Genomic DNA, 19,746 nt, shown 5'->3' with positions numbered 1-19,746 from the left:
AAAGTTGTAACACCAATATAGTAAACAATTAAAGTAATCAAGTACTCGTACTATTTTAACAAACTAAAAACCATGACTAAGAAAGACACTGTCAAATATTCTAAATAGGATGAATAGATATTACACAATTCCAACATAAAACTGGAAGCAGAGTGTTGCTTTGTTTGCTACCATTACCCCATACAATAGAACCTTAAGCGTGTTTACATAAAGCAAAACAAAGTTAAACTAATAAAATAAACAGATCTAAAAAGACTTAATCAATTTATCACTTTCAAAACAGGCTTTCATCTTGAACATAAATGGCCCACCACAAACACTCAAATATCTCAAGAGCATGACAATACAATATAACCTTGTCAAACACACACTCTTGTGTGAAACATCAAAAGTGACATTTTCTAATAATGAGCAGTGGCAGGGAAAGTTCTGCTGGAATTACCTTGTTTCTTCTTTTTTTTCTTTTTCACTTTAATTGGCTTTACAATGAGTTCTTGATCAAAATCTTCAGAGCTGATTGTGCTGAACCGTTGTGAAGAAAGTTGACCTTCTCTCTGAGCTTCCGAAAGTTGGTCTGCACATATCATAAAGCTAGAGCCACTGTCCACAGAATTTACTGAACTGCTCCTGCTTCTTGATTCACTTACTACAGAGCAGCCCCTTTTTCTTGTTTCATTGCTCAAGTCTCTCACTCTATCAGAACTTTTCTCCGATAGCGTTGGAGTTTCCAGATCATCTTTCACTAAAGAATAAGAGTCATTTTTATCACCAACAACTGAAGGGGAAGTAACCATTTTTTTATCTGTTTCCACTGAAGGGCCAGATGATACAGATGCAACTACTGATAATGGGGTCAGCAATTTATGACTCGTATCTGTTAAAGGATTCGGTAATTTTGAACTCATATCTGAAACTGACCAAAAGAAAAACAGAAGTATAAATACTAGTGCATGAAGTGAGTAGGGGCATAGTTCTTAGAAAGTACTGAAAGAAAAGAAGCTTTATGCACTGGAAAAAAATTCTAAGTTTGCAACATTTCAAATATATATATGCACACACACAATGTAAACTTCATGTGAGTAAATCTACATGAAATCATTTTAGTAAAATCAATCCCCCAAAGCCTGTATCAAACTTCTATCAGCAAAATTCTGAATTTATGTTTATGTATGAAGAACGGTACAGGTCTTCAGCTTGGAAGACCCAACCGTATCACACACTGAAGTGCCACCCTGTTATCTTCAAATTCTTCATTCAAACACTCAGGATCTTGAAAGAATCAAGGAAAATTTACCAGATAAACCACTGTGGTAATTAGAAGAAAATATACTTCAAGAAGGCTCCTTTCAAACTGTACTTGGAAGTTAAGATTAAAAAAATAATAAACACTCCCTACAAGTTTGTGAGTAAAGAACTGCTTAAATGACTACAGCTATCACTAATATGCAATGAAAAGAAAGTTAAGTTCTCTAGCATTCAGTGAGACTTCATAGCATATTTACTAGCATTTTGCTAATGCAAAGCTAAGATGAAGTATTTTAAATGCATAAGTAGTCCTGTGAGTGTAATATGCTGGATAATGGTGTTTACCATCTTTATGATTGAGAAATCAGCCAGCACCATCATTAAGGAAGTGTTATTAATCCCTTTTACAGAGTTCTAGTAACATGATGCTGAACTCAGAGGGCAACAAATAAGAAAATAAACTCTCAAATTCTTTTCGGAATTTTAGTGAGTATTCTTTGCCAGTTCTTCCTTTTTTATTGCTGGAAAGGCTGAGATTTTCTCTGGAATGTAGGTGGTGACAGGTGGCATAGAATCAACATGTTCAGGTATCTCCACCCCAGATGATTGAGACTGACCAGTAAAGAGACAACAATGATCAGGAATCCAAATTGCTTCACCATCATGGTTGAGAATAAGGTCTCAGATGCACAGATTAGAGATGTCTGGCTGGGATAATGCTGATCCACTCTCAAAAAAAGGGAATGATAATTAGTTTCTTAATGCCCCCATTCTCACTGCAGCCAAACCAGAAGCTCAGATGAGCAGATAAATCAGATCTCTAAATAATCTGTAGAAACAGATAAGTAACTCTACAGAACTAGTAGGTTTTTGCAATAACTTGGAAGGGGTTTTTCTGGGGTTTGGTTTGGTTTTTTTTTAATATTAAAAAAAGTATGATAGGCACCATGTTCCACAAGGTACACACTAAAGTTTTCTAATCTATACAAACCTATTGATGACAGTCCTTCAGGTCTGCTTGAAATTCTTATTATGTCTCTATCTCCCTTTAAGAGAAAAATCTCATTGTTGGTACAGGATACAGACACAATATCACCATATCCTTCCAAGCCACCAATCAAAGCCTATAAAGAGGCAACACAGAAAGAAATAACTGGTATCAGATTAAGACACTGTTTGTACAAGATGGTGTTCTTAACAAAAGTGTTCACTGGAATTTAATCAACATATATAGTTACAAAATAAAGATTTTACCTTATCACAAAGAAAGAAAATAGAAAAAACAAACAGCGAAGCACCCTTTAATCATGATGTAGCTCATTTTTATACTAAATTTAATTCCACTGATCTATTAATTTCCTCTGTCCAAACTAGCAGCAACAATATAACAACAACTTAAACAATTATAATTTGGTGACAGAAAAGAGCCACAGTACAAATGTTTAAAACAAGCTTGCATTCACTTTCATATGCACTTTTAAGAAGACAAAATAGATAACAGCTCACTCTATACCAAATAAAATGTAATACTCGCTTTTTTGCTGACACCAACAGTACTAGAAGGGAAAGAATAAATAGTTCCAGGCACATTGTATAGGCCTAAAATTTTTTTTTGCAGTAATTACTACATTTTAGATTTAGGTATGCTTTGCTAAGTATCAGAATTAATTATGATGTTAACACCTGGACTGAAAGTTTAAACATATTTAATTTTCATATATATAATATACCAAGCTAGTTTCTGAGTATATCATTGCAATGACAACTTGAAGAGGGAGACAAGAAAGTCATCTTTGTTATGTTTAAATATGGATTTAAACCATGGAAGTGTAATGGATAACCCAAAGAGAGTCTCATGGCATAGCATGAACAAATACAAGTAAGAAACAAAATAGGCACCCACAAGACTTATCTACCTGGTTCACAGTGTCTAGTAAGTAGATGCTGTATTCATTCCAGGTCAGCACCCATCCTTCTCGGAAAAAGCATGAAACAAGCCCAAGGTGTTTCTCTGGAGAGCTGTAACTTCCTCTGTCAGGTGGTTCCAAACGAGGATACAGTTCAAAAGTTTTTATTCCTCCAGCAAATACATCTTTCAATATGAACGTGGCCTGAACAGTTCCATGAACATCAGACTTCCAGAGACGAAGCCCAGGTCTGGCAGCAAATAGTGTCAGGTCACTCTGTTTACATAGGCCAGGTATAAAACATGCTCCAAATTTGCCAGTGCTAAAATGCAAAAGAAAAATTTATTTTAAAAGCTATATACTCAACTTGGAAAGAATTTTTAAAACTGATGGCACAAATTTACGACTGCAAATTATTGAAAATAAAAATCTTTGATTAAGGTACTCAGTCAAATGTCTGAAGTACAAATTTGGTTACAGTAAGACAAGAACAGTGCTTCCAAGTAAGAACAGTTTTCCCTCAGCTTTAGATGTCAGACACTACATCTATTAGGCAACTTAAACGATGACTCCTTAATGGTACTCTCTGTCCATCTCAGAAGGATCCTACTGTGCAGTCATACTTCTCCCAGGATTAATAAAAAACAGGCAAAACACTACAAACTAATGCTAAGAAACTGACAACCTCTACTTGCAAGAAGCACGGAACAGACTTCAACTGTTAAAATCTTCATCTCTCACGCATAAAAACACCATTACTATGACTGAAGAAAACCCCTCACACATAAGCTGGTCCTTGGTATTCCTCTTAGTATTCATATCCCTGAAAGATACATTATAAATCTTCTTTCAAGAGTCAGGTTCCTCTACTTCTAGATATAGTCAGTGATGCTGTTCTAAGACTGGGTTCCCTCCTCCTTCATATCCAAGAGATATTACGCAATAGAAGATGCCATAAAGTTACAGAAGTTCCTAGCCTTCACATCAACTTTAAGTGCTTGCTATACATTTTCCCTTTTAATTCACTTCAGTGTGTAAGAAAATTTGGGATGCTGACTTGCTTTTTGCATCAGATATTATATCAGCCATTAGATGGACCTGATTACAATGCTCACACCAAGTCACAGTAAACCAAGAGGGACTGCAAAGGAAGTTTGGCGGCAATTTCAAGTTAAGCAATGAGAAAAGATCTTAAATATTTTTGCATAATAGTGCCCTGAAAATATGATTGTAACATTTGCAACCATGCATTTTTTAAGTAGGTAGAATTGTCATTTCATGTTTGAGCACACATAGCTACTGTAACTAACTTTTTATGAGTGGACTGCTGTGTTGTGTTAATTTCACTGCTTAGATCACTCTTTCTGTAATCCACTCTGAAAAGCTAGAATTAATAGATGTGCCTGCATCAAGATTTTATGAGGGTTACTTTTTTCTGGGCTGTGTTCCAACTTGCTTGACAGACTTCTCTTCTGTGTAAAAAAGTAGAGTCCGTTGTAAAGTAGAGACAAGCAGCACCTTCTGGTTGTATTCCAACTGGACAATTGAAGATGGCTCTTCCAATACAAGGCTGGAGTTGCAAATACCCTTTTAAAGATACATGCAATTAACAAGAGTCAACCTTTCTAAAAATGTAAGGTAGTAACCAACACTTCAAAAAAATTAATAAGCCCAAGAAAGAGAAAACAAATAAACAAACAAAAGCTTTTGAACTACTGTTGCACAAAGTTCACTTAATGAACGTGGAGCTCCTTTATGCAGACAAGAGGAGAGTTAGATTTTGAGTACCACAGTGGCACACTATGAAATTCAATTTCTCTTAAAATATTAGCCAACACATTTCACTTGAAATCAACAGAAATGCTAGGACAAATTTTCTTCCTTTTCCACTGCCAGGTCATACAATGCTGAGATCATTACTACATTTGGAGATGTTAATCCTTTTTGTCAAATCAAATGAGGGACAGTCATAGGTAAATCAGGATGGCTGTTGTTTTAACTTTTCTCCCATATAGAAATTCAAGTTAGCACTTTGTTGACATCCCAGGTCTGTATTAACTAACAAGATATTAGAAAATTTCCATTTACTGGAAACATGCTGGTCACCCAGTAGAACCCAAATATTACTTTCATTCCAAACTCTAGACCGAGATGATGAACAATTCTGAAAAGAGTACTTGATCAATATAGTGAATCAGCAATGTACCCTTTCCAAACAAAAGAGAAAGTACTGGCTGAAAGCTGAAGGAAGATATGATAGTTATTTTAGACAGAAACATAACAAAATGAGAAGGATCACCACTTTTTTATATATTATTTTTTTAAAAAAGGTAAGACAGCTGCAAAGGACACCCAATGGTAGTCTTGCTGGGTGTGTGCACACTTGGCCAAGTGCACGCACAGCAATAAAGCAGTCAAACTAAATACACAATACTAAGCAATTAACTAATTGCTAAATATTTAAAAACACACAAGCATTCTTTCAGAAAATTGTAAATGGCAATTAAGGTCTCTATAATAAATGCTCACCTGGTCTAGGTCTAGGGCAGAGTAGACAATCTTCCCTTTGTCATCTCCAGAGAATAATTTCATTCCATTGGGACTCCAAGCTAAAGCTGTAATGCTACTTTTGTGGATACCAGCAACATCAAATCTCCGAAGCTATGAAACAATACCAAAGCAATACAAGAATGAGGGGGGAAGAAAATGCAGACAAAGCCTATTCAGTGACTTGGACTGATAAACTGGAGGTTAAGTACAAAACCACAGGTAATTCTAATTTTTATTTAGCACAAAAAACCCTAAACAAACAATCAAAAAACCCACCACCAAATAGCTCAGCCAGTTATTACAAATTGGGAATTTCTCAAAGGCATTTTTGATTAAATATATCTTTTGTAATTAAAAGCATGCTTTACGATTATTGCTTTTATAAGCTTAAAATACGAAGCCTAAAACACATTCACAGATATTTCATCAGGCAAAATTCGCTGGTTTTCACTATTATAAAGAATCATGATAACACTCTACTAGGATACGCCATACTAAACCTCACAGAAGTTTAGCCAAATGCAAAGATTTACCTGTTTGTTTCTTCCAGGTAATGAAGACACAAGCTGAAAAACTGCAACCCGACCTGAGGCTGTACCAAGAGCAACTAGATCATCGAAACAACTCAACAGCTTTACAAAAGTAATAGATTCACACTTTCCCTGTTGAAACAAACCATACATAAAACTTGCAAAGTTAATGAGTAACAAACAGCAGCTCAATTCTGAGCAACTCAGCTTCATTAGAAGAGACAAGAGTAAAAGTTAGTATTTACCTCAAAATTGTATTTTTTCATCTGGTTTAAATGTCTGCAGTAGAGATAAAGCATTCCAATGCTGCTCCCCACAGCAATGTAGTCTCCATTGGTATCGAGTGCTGTGAGGTATACCACAATAGAGCGAAAGCCTTTTTGGATCTTTGTAGGAATGGCATTGAGAAGATAATATAATGGACAAAACTCCTTAAATATAACCGGTGAAGCCACAGATGCCATAGCAAGCATTGGCATCAGCAATTTTAAGGCTGAAATAAACACATCTACTTGACTGTGTAGGAAAATCTGAAAGACAAAAGCAAAACACGTGTCATTAACTTGTTTGAAAAGAGTAAATGGTTAACAGAAAGGCACCATTTAGCAAGTAGGGATGCAGAAATTCTCTGGTTCTTCTGTATAAAGAAAAAGCAAGTTAAACTCTTCTAGTGAATTTAAGTTATTCTTAGAAGAACCCTTTTCTTAAGAATAAGCTTATTTCTTAGGTTCAGCCAATATCTTAAGGATGTATGGTAACCACTAAATACGGGGTAATCACTTTTTCTTGCAGCTGTGAGCTCATCAAAGTTAAGTTCAAACACAGTATTTCTCCTCCAGCTAGTGAAAGAACCGTAAGGGCTCTGATACTGAACAACCAATGTGGTATATATTTCTTCACCTATCTGCAAATTCTACCCTCAATACTTCCAGTGCTCAGAGCATGGGATATTCACTGCATTAGTACTATAAGATCAACGTATCAAACTAGTATTTATGCTCAACTCCTTAATGCCCCGCACCCCAAGAAAAACATGGTTGAGAAACAATTCAGTCAGAGCTACATCTGCTATATAATCAAATAACAACCAAAAACCAAGAGTACTGGGGGAAAAAGAGGGCAATGCAAACATGAAAAAAAATCCCAGTTTGACAGACACAGGAAATATCCATATAGCAACTGAATTTAGAAAGATAAGGAGCAAACAGAAAAAAGTACCATATGCCCATGTTTCCCTTTATGGTTAAGCAAATAATTTCATGCTGATGCATGAAATACACTTAGGGGACAATTCTGGTATCTTTCTAAGAATAACGGAAACAAAGATTCTGTTTGCCTTCTTCAAGAAAAAAAATGTAGTCAGAGCTCATCACAGTAATAACGTACTGGGATCTTCAGAAAAAGTTGGTATGACCATGCCATACCTAAAAATGTTTTAAAAATTTAATTAAACCCAGTAATTTTTCTCATCATGGGGTGACAGCCTTGACAAGAACATTTTGCAGCAGTAGCTATTCTCTTCATGGATGACTCTGGAACACAGAAAAAGAAAGAAACCTTCACTTCTTGAATTTTATTTTGCCACAAGCAAGTCTGATTAATGGTTGTTTAAGCCTGTAAAACTGAAGATTTTCTTAAGCTTCAGCAAAGTTCTAACTTCCTTAGAGAAATGAAAAACAGAAATATGTCAATTCTAGTTAGAAACACTTCTAAATGTTCAAAATTATTCTGTAAAGTATTCCTACTGCAATTTGTGTGATATGCCCTACTATGCCTAGTTTTTATTTCTCTGAGGATGGAAAATGGTATTTGTTTGGCAGCTTCACACATTGCTTACAGTGTATATCAACTAAATTAGGAAAAAATATACCTGCTCTAGTTTAATATCTCCATTACTGTGAAAAGCTCCGAGTCTCAATTTTCAAACTATTTCAGTTATTGTGCAAGAGGATTCAGCACAGTGGCTTTAGGCCCTGCAACACTTGTTGTCAACATACAATTCCACTAAATCCAAAGGGATTACTCGCATGACATTACCCATTTAAGCCCATGTTAGACAAGACCACAGGAATAAAGATTGGTTACTGAACCCATATTTTACCTGTGTTACAAAACCTGCCAGTAAGTGAGCTAGCAGCAGTTATTAGATGTTCTTAATTGTGATAAATTCTACTGCTTGCTAGAGCTTAGAAATTAATTCCACTCTCCTCCAGTATTTACTACCAGTCATGACATCCATTTCATAAAATATCACAAAGGTTAGCTGATTAATGTGTCCAAACTATTTCTGAATGAAGAGTTGCTTTCCAAGTTAACAGATAACCTCAGTGCATCACCACTCTTTTACAATATTTTCACACACCACCTCTTTCCTATCCTGTATTTTAGGTCTTCTGCCCTTTCCTTCAGCATTTACTACTTTCTATCTACTCTCAACTAAATAAAAAGAGAACCCACCGCTAAAGTCTCTTGTTTGCTGTTCTAAACGTGCTGCTTTGCCAGTTTAGTAATTTTACTAGCTGCTGGTCTGGTTTGGGGGTTGTTTGGGTTTTTTTTCTTTCTTTCTTTTTTCTAATAGAATAAAATCCAGTCTTTGTCCTGAGTCTCACACGTACAACTCTTCCTCTGTCTAATCTCAACTTCTACCACTCCCCAGCTACTGCCTCATGAATTTTCACATATTTTGCTTTTTAAGTCCCCTTTGTCACTCCTACAATTCACATCTGTCACCATCCAAAGCTGCTCTTGTAGCTGGAACCATCTCGCACTCCCCAGTTGCCAAAGGACGTTGCAAGTCCTCAAAATTCATTTTCTCTCTTAGTTACCATCACTTATCCTTCCAGCTCAACTAAACTGCTAAAAACATATTAATTCATTACAAACTATGGAATTATGGAAATTTGTATTATCCAGAAAAAGACTATTACTCTTTCCTCTACAACTACCCTATCTGCAACCTGATGTACGTTTTGTAAGTTTACACTTAATTTAAAAAGAGGAAAGAAAAGGGAGAGTTTGATAGGGTTCCCCCCACTCCCCCCCTGCAAAAAGAAACCCAACCACACTGGGAGGAATTATTTCTTGTCATATACTAAGTTAAATTAAAAAAAAACTGCTGTCAGGTTAGGGTTCTCACTCTTCATAAAATTTATATACAATCTTATTTCAATCTTCTCTGATGGCAAAGTTTTAAAAAAATGAAATTAAGTTTTATTCTCTGTAACCCATTCACCCTGTACAATAAAAAAGTATATTAATAAACTACAATTTCTTGCCATCATACACAAATTAGTTTTCATCTGGAATGGTTTACAGACTAACAAAACACTTGCACTGCTTGTGTGGAAACATAACGAAGTTCAAATCATTACTTTACTAAAAATACTGCCAATTAAGTAATTTTATCTACACAAACCAAATGTATAAAGGACTAGAGAATTGCAATGTGGCCTATATATTCAAAAACCGCACAAACACCACAATTTTCTGCTTTTGAGCCTAAAGTCTTCAACATCCCCCTAATCACAGTGGTGTATCACATGTAGTCTCTTTCTCTTTATTAACAGCTTTAGGATTATTTTCTATCTGTTCTTCTTACTTCATTAATCAAAGGCAAACAGTGGATACAATCTATTTTCTCAGACAGATTTTGGAATTGGATGCACATGTTCACACTGCATCAGCCACAGTTACTCTGAAGTACATAACAGCCGTATAGGGCAAATCAGCTTGTGCTAAGCTGCCATCCTGCAGCAGAGATAAAGTAGAGAAAAACACCTTACACCTTATGTTGCACATCAAAAACAATCACCAGATGAAGAGAGTCCTTCCTTCTCAACTCGCAAAGTTCAAAACAAGTTTTTAAATATTGCATTCAAGGCCATGTTTTGAAAAGCAAACTTTTTTCCATTTTCTCTGGTCTCAGAAACAGGAATAAGGCTCAATGCTGCCTAACAGAGGCAACTGAAGCAAGAGATAATCCCATGGTTAAACAAATAGGCAGTGGTTAAAGGTTCAGTGCCAGGGTATGCCACAGATTGACTGCAGAAGGCTAAACTTGTCACTACGTTTCTCTGAGCCCGAGTGTCCTATCTGTACAAGAGGGAAAACAGCTCTGTGTTTTTGATTCTTTGATGCAAAAACTTAAATTTAAGTTCATCAGAGTATGGACAAATTCGTATAGATGACCACAGCTAAACACAACAATCTACTATCTCAGGTAGATCCTGCCAACTAAAAAGAAAAGCGATTTTATTTTCTAACACTTCTTGCATTTTTAGCCTACGGAGCAGGATACTCGACTGCCACATCTCCAGAGCTTTTCCCAGCAAACAGCTGCCAAGCAGAGGGGAGAACACAAATTCACAGCCCACTGAAGGGAACGCTGAGGAACCCAATTAACATGCCTGACGCTCTACACAACTCATGAAACGCTGCATTTTTGCTCAAGAGTTTCTTTTGAAAGAAGAAAAAAACCACAACCAAACAATCCAACGTAGGTGTCAGAGATGGAAAGGACAGAAAAAGGAGGACCTGGGGTCACTGCCCCTGCAGGTACGCTGAGGGGGGCAGCAGAAACCGGGCTTTGCTCACTCTGATGGTCTTGGGACACCCAGTTTCTCTAGGAAACCTTCCTTCCCTAAATGTGTTTCTATATTCTGGCAGTTGTTTCAAACCAGTCCTCCCTAACACGCTGCGTTCTAGCACTTGAGGGGTTTCCAGCTCCTGACAGGGGAGGAAGAACACAGCCCGGGGGGGACTCCCGGACGGACAGCCAGCAGCGCCGCCTCGCTTTCCCGCTGGCTTTACCTCAGCTTATACCGGATTTACCACCCAGACAAGACCCAGAGCCCCAGCCGGGTCGGGGGGGAGGAAAAGGGAGGGGGGGTGCCGGCGAAGCGCCTCCAGCCGCTCCGCGGGCGCGTAACGGCCGCCTCGCCCCCCGCCCTCCCCAAACGCCACAGCGCACTCTCACGCCAGCGCTCTCCCAAGGCGAGCCTCCGGGAGAGGGGCGGGAGAGCCCGGCCGCAACAGGCGGCTGCGGCAGGCCCCGCTTGCGGCGACCGGGGAGGGGGAGCGAGAGCCGGGGCAGACCCTCAGGCGGCTCCCACCCGCCTCCGCGGAGACGCGGCTCCACTCACCTCCTCGGGAGCGCGGGGCGGCCGTAGTCTGCCGGCGGGGACGGGGAGGGGAGCAGAGAGCGCAGCGTCGCCCAGGCCCCGAGGCAGCGGCGGCGGCCCCGGCTGCCTGCGCCGCTCGGCGGGGCCGGGCCTGGGCGGGGCCGGACGTGAGCGCACTTCCGCGGGGCGCCGCCATGGCGGGTGAGTGAGTGAGTGCGGGCGGCTGCGGGGCGGGGGGTAAGGGGGGGGGGGCTGCTCCCCTCACCCCACCGAGCAGCGGTCGCGGCCGGGCTCCAGGGCCGGCTGCTCCCTCTGGGTGGGAGCGAGGGGCCGCGGGGAGCCAGGCCCGGGCCTGGGGCAGCGGGGAGCAGCCAGAGGCCGGGTCCTGGCGCTTCCCGACTAAATTAGTGAGGTGTGGGTGTCCGTTGCGCCCTGCCAGCCCGGCGGCGTGTTACCGCCACGCGTGGGTGTGGGTGCGGGCGAGGAAGGCGCCCGGGCGCTCGCTCATGCCCCCGGGAGAAGCGGGTGACACCCGTGCCTCGCCACGTGCGTGGGCTTCGCGTCTGTGACCGCTTTTCAAGCGCCTCCGAATAAAAGTTAAAACCAGCCGCGGTGCGGGCGGAGCGGCGGGCCTTATGGCTTGGCTTCGGGCCGGCCTGGCAGCCCCCTTGCTGCCTGGGGTGGGGCGGGACCTGAGGCGTGAAGGTGGGGGCAGAAAGGGCCGCTGGCAGCTCCCCCGGCGCCCTGAGGGGACGCTCACCCCTGAAGGGAGTTGCCCTGTGCAGCAGGTTCCCCTTGCTGTGTGTTCCTCTGAGGACACGTCGTGAAATGCGGGGTGACGGCCGGGGGTGAAGCACCCGCCGTCTTCGGTGGGATGCAGCTTTCTCCCAAACGCGTCACGCTCGCGTGTAGGCGCGAATTAAGTGAGACGTTCAGGGCGTGAGCGCTGCGCGCATGCGGTAATTGTGGCTGTGATTTCTTACTGTTATCGTACGTTGGCGGAAGGCGGCTAGATTGGTCAGTCCTGCAAAGCCACTACAGGCCATGTAACAGCATCACATCTCAGAACGTGCTTTTTTTTTTTAACAGCACGGTTTTCTTCTAAGTAGTAATAAGGCTGATAGATGAGGAATTAGATTTCATGACTGAAGACAATTAATGTAAATTCCATTTTACTTTAATCAGTATTAGGCAGTAAAGCGAGGAAATCGTTTGCACAGACAGCTGCCGGACAGCACACTGATTTGTTTCTGTATGCTTAAATGGCTTGAATATCTTTATTTTGTCATGCAGCAAAAAGTCCTGCTGATGGTACTCCAAGAAGACCTGTTTTACCTGTCAGCGCAAGAAAAATTAAAGATAATGCAGCAGACTGGCATAATTTAATGATCAAATGGGAGAGACTGAATGATAATGGATTTACTGTCGCAAACAAAATAGTCAACATGAAGATCAGTGAGCAGTAAGTATGCTAATACGTACAAGTAAAGACAGCGTAAAGATTGCTTTTCTTGAGAAATTAATCTGTTTTCTTCACTAAAAAGTTCTTTTTGGAGGTGGGGGAAAAAATATGTCAACTCAGATCAAACTCAGCACTTGCACTTTTTTTTTTACTTAAACTATTTACATTCAGATAATAAACGTCTCATAAAGATTAAAATAGTCTCATAAAGTAATGATATTTGCAAGAAATGGAAAATGTTTTTTATACGTAGTCAAGCATAACAGATATTTAAAATACTTATATAATGTACAGAGTTAGAATCTAATCCTATAGATCTCAGCCCACGTGAGTTCCCTTACTCTCTTGCGTATTTATACTGAGGCCAGTATTACGAAATTTCTCTCAAGTCAAAAGTTCAGCAGATTTTAAGAAAGAATCAGTGATTTATATAGATAAAAAAGTTGTAACAGTGATAACTTAAAAAAAAAAAAAGAAAACTAAACAGAAGACCAACCACTTTGGTAGAGCTATTATCTTCATGCTGTAAAGAAAAACCTCTAACAGGGTTTTGAGAAGAAAATTCTCCAGAGTCCTGACAGCTGAACAGGATTTGTCTGACAGGGTTCTGACAGGTACAAGCTCAGGAATATTTTGCTGTAATAGTGTCAGATGTTGCTTTCACTCTAGCAAGTCCCTCTCCTCTGTCTAAGTTGACAGCTTCTGTGGGAAAGTCAGCAAGAGAGGGTAGGTGTCCGCACATTAGCTGCTCTGGGTTCACAGTTAAATGTCTTGGCTTAAATTGTGCATGAAGCCTGGGCATACCTTGTCCGTTATGAGAGAATAACCTCCAACACAGGGGCAAGGTAAAGTGGGAAGAAGCGTTATCTTAACACGTGCAACTGTTTTTTCAAGCACATGCTCTAAGGTAAATTCTGTGTTCCTCTGAAGATTATGGTACCAGCCCCAATTGCTCCCATGGCTAGCTATGTATCTTACTATTTTTATGTAGGAATTCTCATGAACAGCCTGTGAGAGAGAGATTTTGTAGGATCAGACCACATGGATTTTAAATCTGCACAGCTTGAGTAAACCTGTATGCAGTTGTTTACTCTCCCTTATGTTTCTATTTTAGATTTCCAGACAACAAATGGGAGATAGCATGTGATAACGGTGCCACAGAATCTGAAAAGCCAACTCCAAAATACAATGAAGAACTGGACAATTGCTGTGCGGAATTACTTGAGACCTTAAAGCATATGGTAACGCTCATTTTTCAATCTTAGTCAATATGAATCCATTCCAAATATGTTCAAGTATGACATAAGGAAATGTCCTCAAGTATTGGTTGTAAACAGAAGATTGGGATTTTTATTCATAGTTCTTTGGCTTCAAATCCAAATGATGATAAATCTGGTGTGTACCATTTCTTTGCTTGATTGGTAAATTTGAAAGTTGGTTTTACATCTGCTTTCTGCTTATAATTCTAGTCATCCCTTTATAAAGTGATCTTCTGAAAATGAGTCATACAAAAAATGTATTCTAAAACTGCACCTGTTTTCTCATCCTGAATATTCCCCCTGTTTAGAACAAAACAAACAACAAAGCATAAAGGAGTGCTTTACCTGCCATCATATCCTTGCAGCTAACTGATGAGACATAATGCAGTTACATTTTTAGTCTGCCTACCTGCTTTTTCTGTACAGAACTCCTTCTCTAGAGAGTAGAGTAAGATAATTATTGTGTAACCCATCTTTTTTACTGGATACATTGCTAGGAATTAATGTCACCTGTCAGTTTGAGAGGAAACAAAAATAGTGGGGTTTTGCCTAATACTGTAACTTAAATTTTTTATTAAAAATAACTTTTACAGCCTTCTGCCATAGTGGAAGCCCATTAAAAAGACAATAGATTTATTTTTCATATAGACAGGATACCAGCCCAGTATTTACAATAAGAAGAAAAGCAGCTAGATTTTCCTCAAATTTTGTTCTGTGGGGAAAAGTAACAGTAATTTGGGAATTTTTTTTCTTTTTTTTTTTTTTCCTTGAGGTAGTTTTGTATTCAGACTACCAAGTGTGTTGATGCAATTTTTTACTACTCCTGAGCAATAGGAGTCTAAGCAGCCAGTGTTAGATTGGATACTAAACATAGCTGCTACAGACATACTTTATTTTTCGTTCCTCATGAGTCTGCACCAGCTTACGAGTCTATAGAAATATCTGTATTTTATCTTCTTGACTTAAAGATATGGCCTGCAAGCTCCCTTTTCTTGTAAATATTAGTCCCCATCAGTAGTGCACAAAGTCAGGTGAACATGAAGGAAGTGGATGGAATGACCTGTTTTTTGAAGCAAGCTGTTAAATCAGCCTAGATGTATTGTCAGTCATAGCTTGAGCTGCTTTTCTCACCTGCCACTGATCTTTTGAAATAAAATTTAAGTCATCTTGACATGGTAATGTAAGAAAGCACGTGTTTATAAGGCTCGTACCACACTTGTTCATAGACAGCCTGATGGTTTTCCCTAGTACTAAATTGCTATGGGAGAAACCCAGAGACAGGTGAAAAAATGAGAGGGTGCTTTAATATATTTCTACATGGAGGAAATAAAAGAATTATGCAAAATCAGAGTCAGTAAGTCATATCTGCAGTGTTCAAAATTTTAGGGTATCGTATTAAATCTGTGTATAAATTCCATCTTTGATTCCTGTCTGGAGTTAAAAAAAGTGAGTTAGAAATGTTAAGAATAAATAGTCTTCAGAAATAGTGTATTTAAAAAAAATATTTAAGATTATAGTAGCCTAATGTTCCCGAGATGTTTGTTAACATTACATTTTCATCATTTTCAGACAAAAATACAACTGAAAATGGAAAAGCTTACTTCGACTACTAAAGCAATCTGTGACTTGGAAACATTCCACCGTGGAGCTGGGAGTTGCACAGCACCTTTCTTTCATACATGGCCCACACCATACTTCTGTAAGTAAAATATTGATTATCTTAGCTAATTGTGTTGTGTCATTGATGTCATCTAATTTAGGACTGAAAAATAAACCCTTTTATGTGAATGTCTTGCCTTAGAGAGAGAGTGTATCCGTCTCCTTTATAATTGACTAATCAATAAACACATGAAAGCGCTACTTGGCTTAGGATTACTGCTGATGACTGCTTGCATGAATTGCCAAGCATTGTCTGACATGCAACAATTACAGCATAAAACTAAGCTTGTCAGCAGCTTACAGTGTCCAAGCTGCAACAGCCACATCCTTTGTAGAGAGATGTATTTGCAACTTGTTAGTGTTAAGCTGTAGGCTTAACTGACTTGACTTGTTATTTGACACTGAAATGAAGTTCTTTAATGTGAAGAACAAGCTATACCTCAGTTATTTCTCAGGCAGTCAAAGAAAAATTCCTCTGATCTCAATGTCAGTCAAGACAAGTAAAGAAATGTTTGGTTACTGTCTACTGTTAACATCAATCCTTTTAGCATTCACTTGATGGCAGAAGGTACTGCCTCCCAACTGGTATTACTGCAGTTTTAAAACTGAATTCAAAAGAAGCCTGATTGCATGCAAACCAACTGCCTTCTTTGTGAAGTGAAAGTCATACCTTTGTGAAGCCCTGCTTCTTACTTCACTACCACAAGTTAGCGAGCATCTTATGTATTAGTTTCTGCCAGCTTAAAAGGGTAAGAATGACAAAGACAGACACCTGCTGTCAAAGCACTTGTTGTGACTGAATTATTTAATGATGCTCTCTACTCCATGAAAGACTAAATCTTCCTGAAGGTAGTGATAGTTCAGGCTAAGTTAGAAACACAAGATCAGTCTCTCTTTAAATATAATTTATGTGGCTATTTTTTAGAAAGTAAACCAATTAAAGATTATTTCATAAATACATTTTAACCCCCCCATACCAGTATTACTAACATAACTACTAAGAATATTAGTTTTTACATTACACACTTCAATTTTGGTCTGTTTTTTTGTTTTACTGTTATTTTTCACTATTGGTATCACTTATTGGTGATTGTGCATTGCTAAAGTGCCTGACGGCATGTGAGGACATCCTTTAGATTAGCTAAAATCGACTGTGACTCTAAAATGTGAAGCTTGTATTTCAAGATAGCATTACTGAATTTTAAAATCAAATTTCAGTTATTTGAAAGAATAGCTATAATTGCTAATTTTACAGTTGATCCTGAGAATCAATACCATGGCTTATTCTAGAATTAAAAGGGGATTCATGTCAAAATCACAAGTGTATCAAATATATCCAAAAGCTGAGGAAATTGTTTAGCATTTTATATTCTAGTGCACAAACATTATTAATGCTGTAAAAAACAAGATGTCTCAATATGGGGAATAGCTTATGTAAGGTAGCGGGTTTTTAATGATCAACATATTACAAGTATAATTTAACTTACAGAGGATTGCTGAAATGTTCTGGTCAACGTGCTTGGTTTTTCAATCCATTTCAGATGAGGTTTCTTTGAAGCTCTCTGAAATGTACAAGAAGGAACTACAACTCAAGCAAACAATTGTACAAGAAATTGCTCATTCTGCTGACCAGGATCTGATGATGGTCTATTTATCATCATGGTTATATCAGCCTTACATTGAGAACAGCAGCAAACTACTACTTGAAGCCATGCTGCTGGAAACAGGACATAGACAGTGCTAGAAGTTCAAATGTTACATGGCTTGCTTCTAATGATGCTTACATGAAACTGAAATGACAAATTGCAACTTACCAAGTGAGTTGAATTTTTGTAAAACATTAAAAATATTTTTCTCTATTTGTATTTATTATTTTGTATCAGACAATACTCCTTTTTTTTCCAAGGGACAATCTGGTTTTGGTTGCTTTATCCATTTTAAGTGCAATACAGAGGCTACAGGTAGGAGGCCAAGTCCTCTATAATTAGAAAGAGGTAAGCACTACTTGGTGGTCTGGGGGGATTCAATGCACATAGGCACCTACAGCAAAGAATTTTACTACTTTCCAAGTCTTGACAGTCTAAAATAGTTACATTGTCCCTTTCACCATAGAAATTCAGCACTTCCTGATCTTCCATGGGCATGGCTTAACAGCGCTAGTGCTTTTGTACTTGCTTTATAAATGGTGAAAAGGAAAGGAAAGCACAAAAGGCAGGATCCAAAAGGATCCACATAGTTTGGTATGTGGTTCTGAAATGCTGTCATAGACACTAGTGTAAATTCTGGTTTGGTTTTGATTATAGCGTGGTTAGGTACGTCACCCTTGAAGAGTGATCCAAGCCTGAACTAGCACACTGGGAAGATTGAGTACAACTCACCATTCCACAGTCATACAATGAAAAGGTCTTGTCTCTTTTAATTCATTGTAACTTTTTCTTTTAGAGATGTTTCATGAAAGCAACTATTGAATAAAAACAAGACCTGCTTCAGTCATGGCCTTATCCTGTATTGTTTGCTTCCTGTCATAGGGCTCAGTGAGTTTTTCCTTGGATTACTGTTTCTGATGTCAAATGGTTTTGGTTTAAAGGTGTGCCTCCTCTGTATTTTTGGTTAGCAGTTTACATGACAGGAATTGGTGGCTCAAATTCTTGCTTTTCTTTTTCAAGCTGATTTTTTGGAGATTAGAGAGTGTGTTCAGGAGAAACAGTTAATGCAAAACCTAAATGCTGAAGTAAAATTCAGTACCCTTATTTGCTTTCACTCCTAAAGACGTAATAATCACTGTAACGTGGAGAAGCTGCTCCACTTACCCAGCCTTTAGTAACTGTTAGCTGCTATTGCAAATTATCACTTTTCAGAGGAGTGTACTACAGTGTGGAAACTACACAGCTGTGTCATTAAACTTTTAGTTAAATCCCTAACGTGTAGTGAATGTAGGCCTTCTGCTTACTTCATTATGATTAATAATCAAAATTCCTTCCACTTACTGATTGCCTGTATGACCTGGTCCTATATAAACTGTTGATTTAGATTTCCTATTTCACACAATTATGTGGTGTTTCTAAGTGTTTCATTGTTGTGCCCTTACAGATGTTTACCCTTGATTCTCCTTGAAACAACTATTTGAACTGAAAGACAGTAACACAAAATGCACACTGCTATGAAATGACCATGATGGCTGTGGCTTGACACCAGAAAAATCTAATTAAAACCGTGAGAGATTCTGAAACAGATTTCTGATAGGAAAAGTAGGGTCACTTAATTAACTAGTTTCAGGCTGAAACCCCATAAGCTTGGTAAGGGAAATACATGAGTTTTCTGCAATAACAGAACAGACAGACATGAATTGGAAAAGATTTCTCAACATGTTGTTCTGTTCAACAACGAGGTTGTTGACAGCTTAATAGTGTTCTATTCTTACCCCAGATTTCTAGCATCTAAAAAGAAATTCTGCTGTCGCTCAAGGAGAACACAATCAGCTATGAGTAGCTTTGTTGGGTTTTATTTTTCTGTGCAACCATTCCACCTAGTTTAACAGCCACCTTAATTTTTCTGAGTAGGGCCAGACCCTTGTCACTATGGAAACACCTTCATACTTGGGAAATATTTTTCAAGGAGAAAAGGTTGGTTCACTTATAGAATTGTTCTTTTAAGATGAGAGTAGGTGTACTGTATTTCCCAGCATGTGCAAATCAATAGGGAAGGCAGAATTGAAGCAAATTTTCATTTTCTGCACAGGTGGAAAGTGTGGTTTGTTCTTGTTTCTTAGAGGAAATAAGCTCTTCAGGAAGGAGTCTTCATATTCACAGACCCCCCCCTTGCTCATTGAGTGCTATCAGACACAAGAAGATTACTGCAAAATCATTGCAGAGATATTTTGCCATTATAGCTCTAAGCAGTTGATTGTTGTATTTGAAGCCCTCAGATGTAGCTGTTAGACATTGGTACAAAAGAGTGTAATAAAGAATTGCTCACTGCAATTGAAGACTGTGAAAGACCAGCAGAACCTTGCTT

General features: G+C 38.8%; 2 protein-coding genes across 7 annotated transcripts in view; one reads left to right on the top strand and one right to left on the bottom strand.

Moving 5' to 3' along the window:
* The window catches only part of TECPR2 (tectonin beta-propeller repeat containing 2), a 45,514-nt gene extending 34,026 nt beyond the window's left edge, over positions 1 to 11,488 (bottom strand). The window contains exons 1-8 of one of the 4 annotated variants that reach the window (XM_049829044.1): positions 11,374 to 11,488; positions 6,478 to 6,762; positions 6,236 to 6,364; positions 5,682 to 5,813; positions 4,582 to 4,739; positions 3,162 to 3,474; positions 2,237 to 2,369; positions 443 to 913 (exon numbers count right to left, since the gene is read on the bottom strand). In XM_049829044.1, coding sequence (XP_049685001.1) covers positions 443 to 913; positions 2,237 to 2,369; positions 3,162 to 3,474; positions 4,582 to 4,739; positions 5,682 to 5,813; positions 6,236 to 6,364; positions 6,478 to 6,711 — 1,570 coding nt within the window. In that variant the 5' untranslated portion in view covers positions 6,712 to 6,762; positions 11,374 to 11,488. The remainder of the gene's footprint in view (positions 1 to 442; positions 914 to 2,236; positions 2,370 to 3,161; positions 3,475 to 4,581; positions 4,740 to 5,681; positions 5,814 to 6,235; positions 6,365 to 6,477; positions 6,763 to 11,373) is intronic. The other 3 variants (XM_049829041.1, XM_049829042.1, XM_049829043.1) reach the window with 3 other exon arrangements.
* CINP (cyclin dependent kinase 2 interacting protein) lies at positions 11,480 to 18,158 on the top strand. Of its 3 annotated transcripts, XR_007509642.1 has the most exons (6): positions 11,480 to 11,553; positions 12,646 to 12,814; positions 13,929 to 14,055; positions 15,643 to 15,772; positions 17,274 to 17,549; positions 17,639 to 18,157. XR_007509642.1 is itself a non-coding variant. In XM_049829071.1 (5 exons), exons 1-5 carry the CDS (start codon positions 11,547 to 11,549, stop codon positions 17,474 to 17,476), a joined length of 636 nt encoding a protein of 211 aa, XP_049685028.1. In that variant the 5' UTR covers positions 11,480 to 11,546; the 3' UTR covers positions 17,477 to 18,158. The 3 variants fall into 3 exon arrangements, 2 of the variants coding, with proteins under 2 accessions (XP_049685028.1, XP_049685029.1); XM_049829071.1 differs by having other exon boundaries at positions 17,274 to 18,158; XM_049829072.1 differs by lacking the exon at positions 11,480 to 11,553 and adding an exon at positions 11,881 to 11,964 and having other exon boundaries at positions 17,274 to 18,158.
* The last annotated feature ends 1,588 nt before the right edge of the window (positions 18,159 to 19,746 follow it).

Source organism: Accipiter gentilis, chromosome 25 (assembly GCF_929443795.1).
Source record: "Accipiter gentilis chromosome 25, bAccGen1.1, whole genome shotgun sequence".
In the NCBI taxonomy this organism is placed as follows: domain Eukaryota; kingdom Metazoa; phylum Chordata; class Aves; order Accipitriformes; family Accipitridae; genus Astur; species Astur gentilis.
This window is presented reverse-complemented; position numbering and strand designations above follow the sequence as displayed.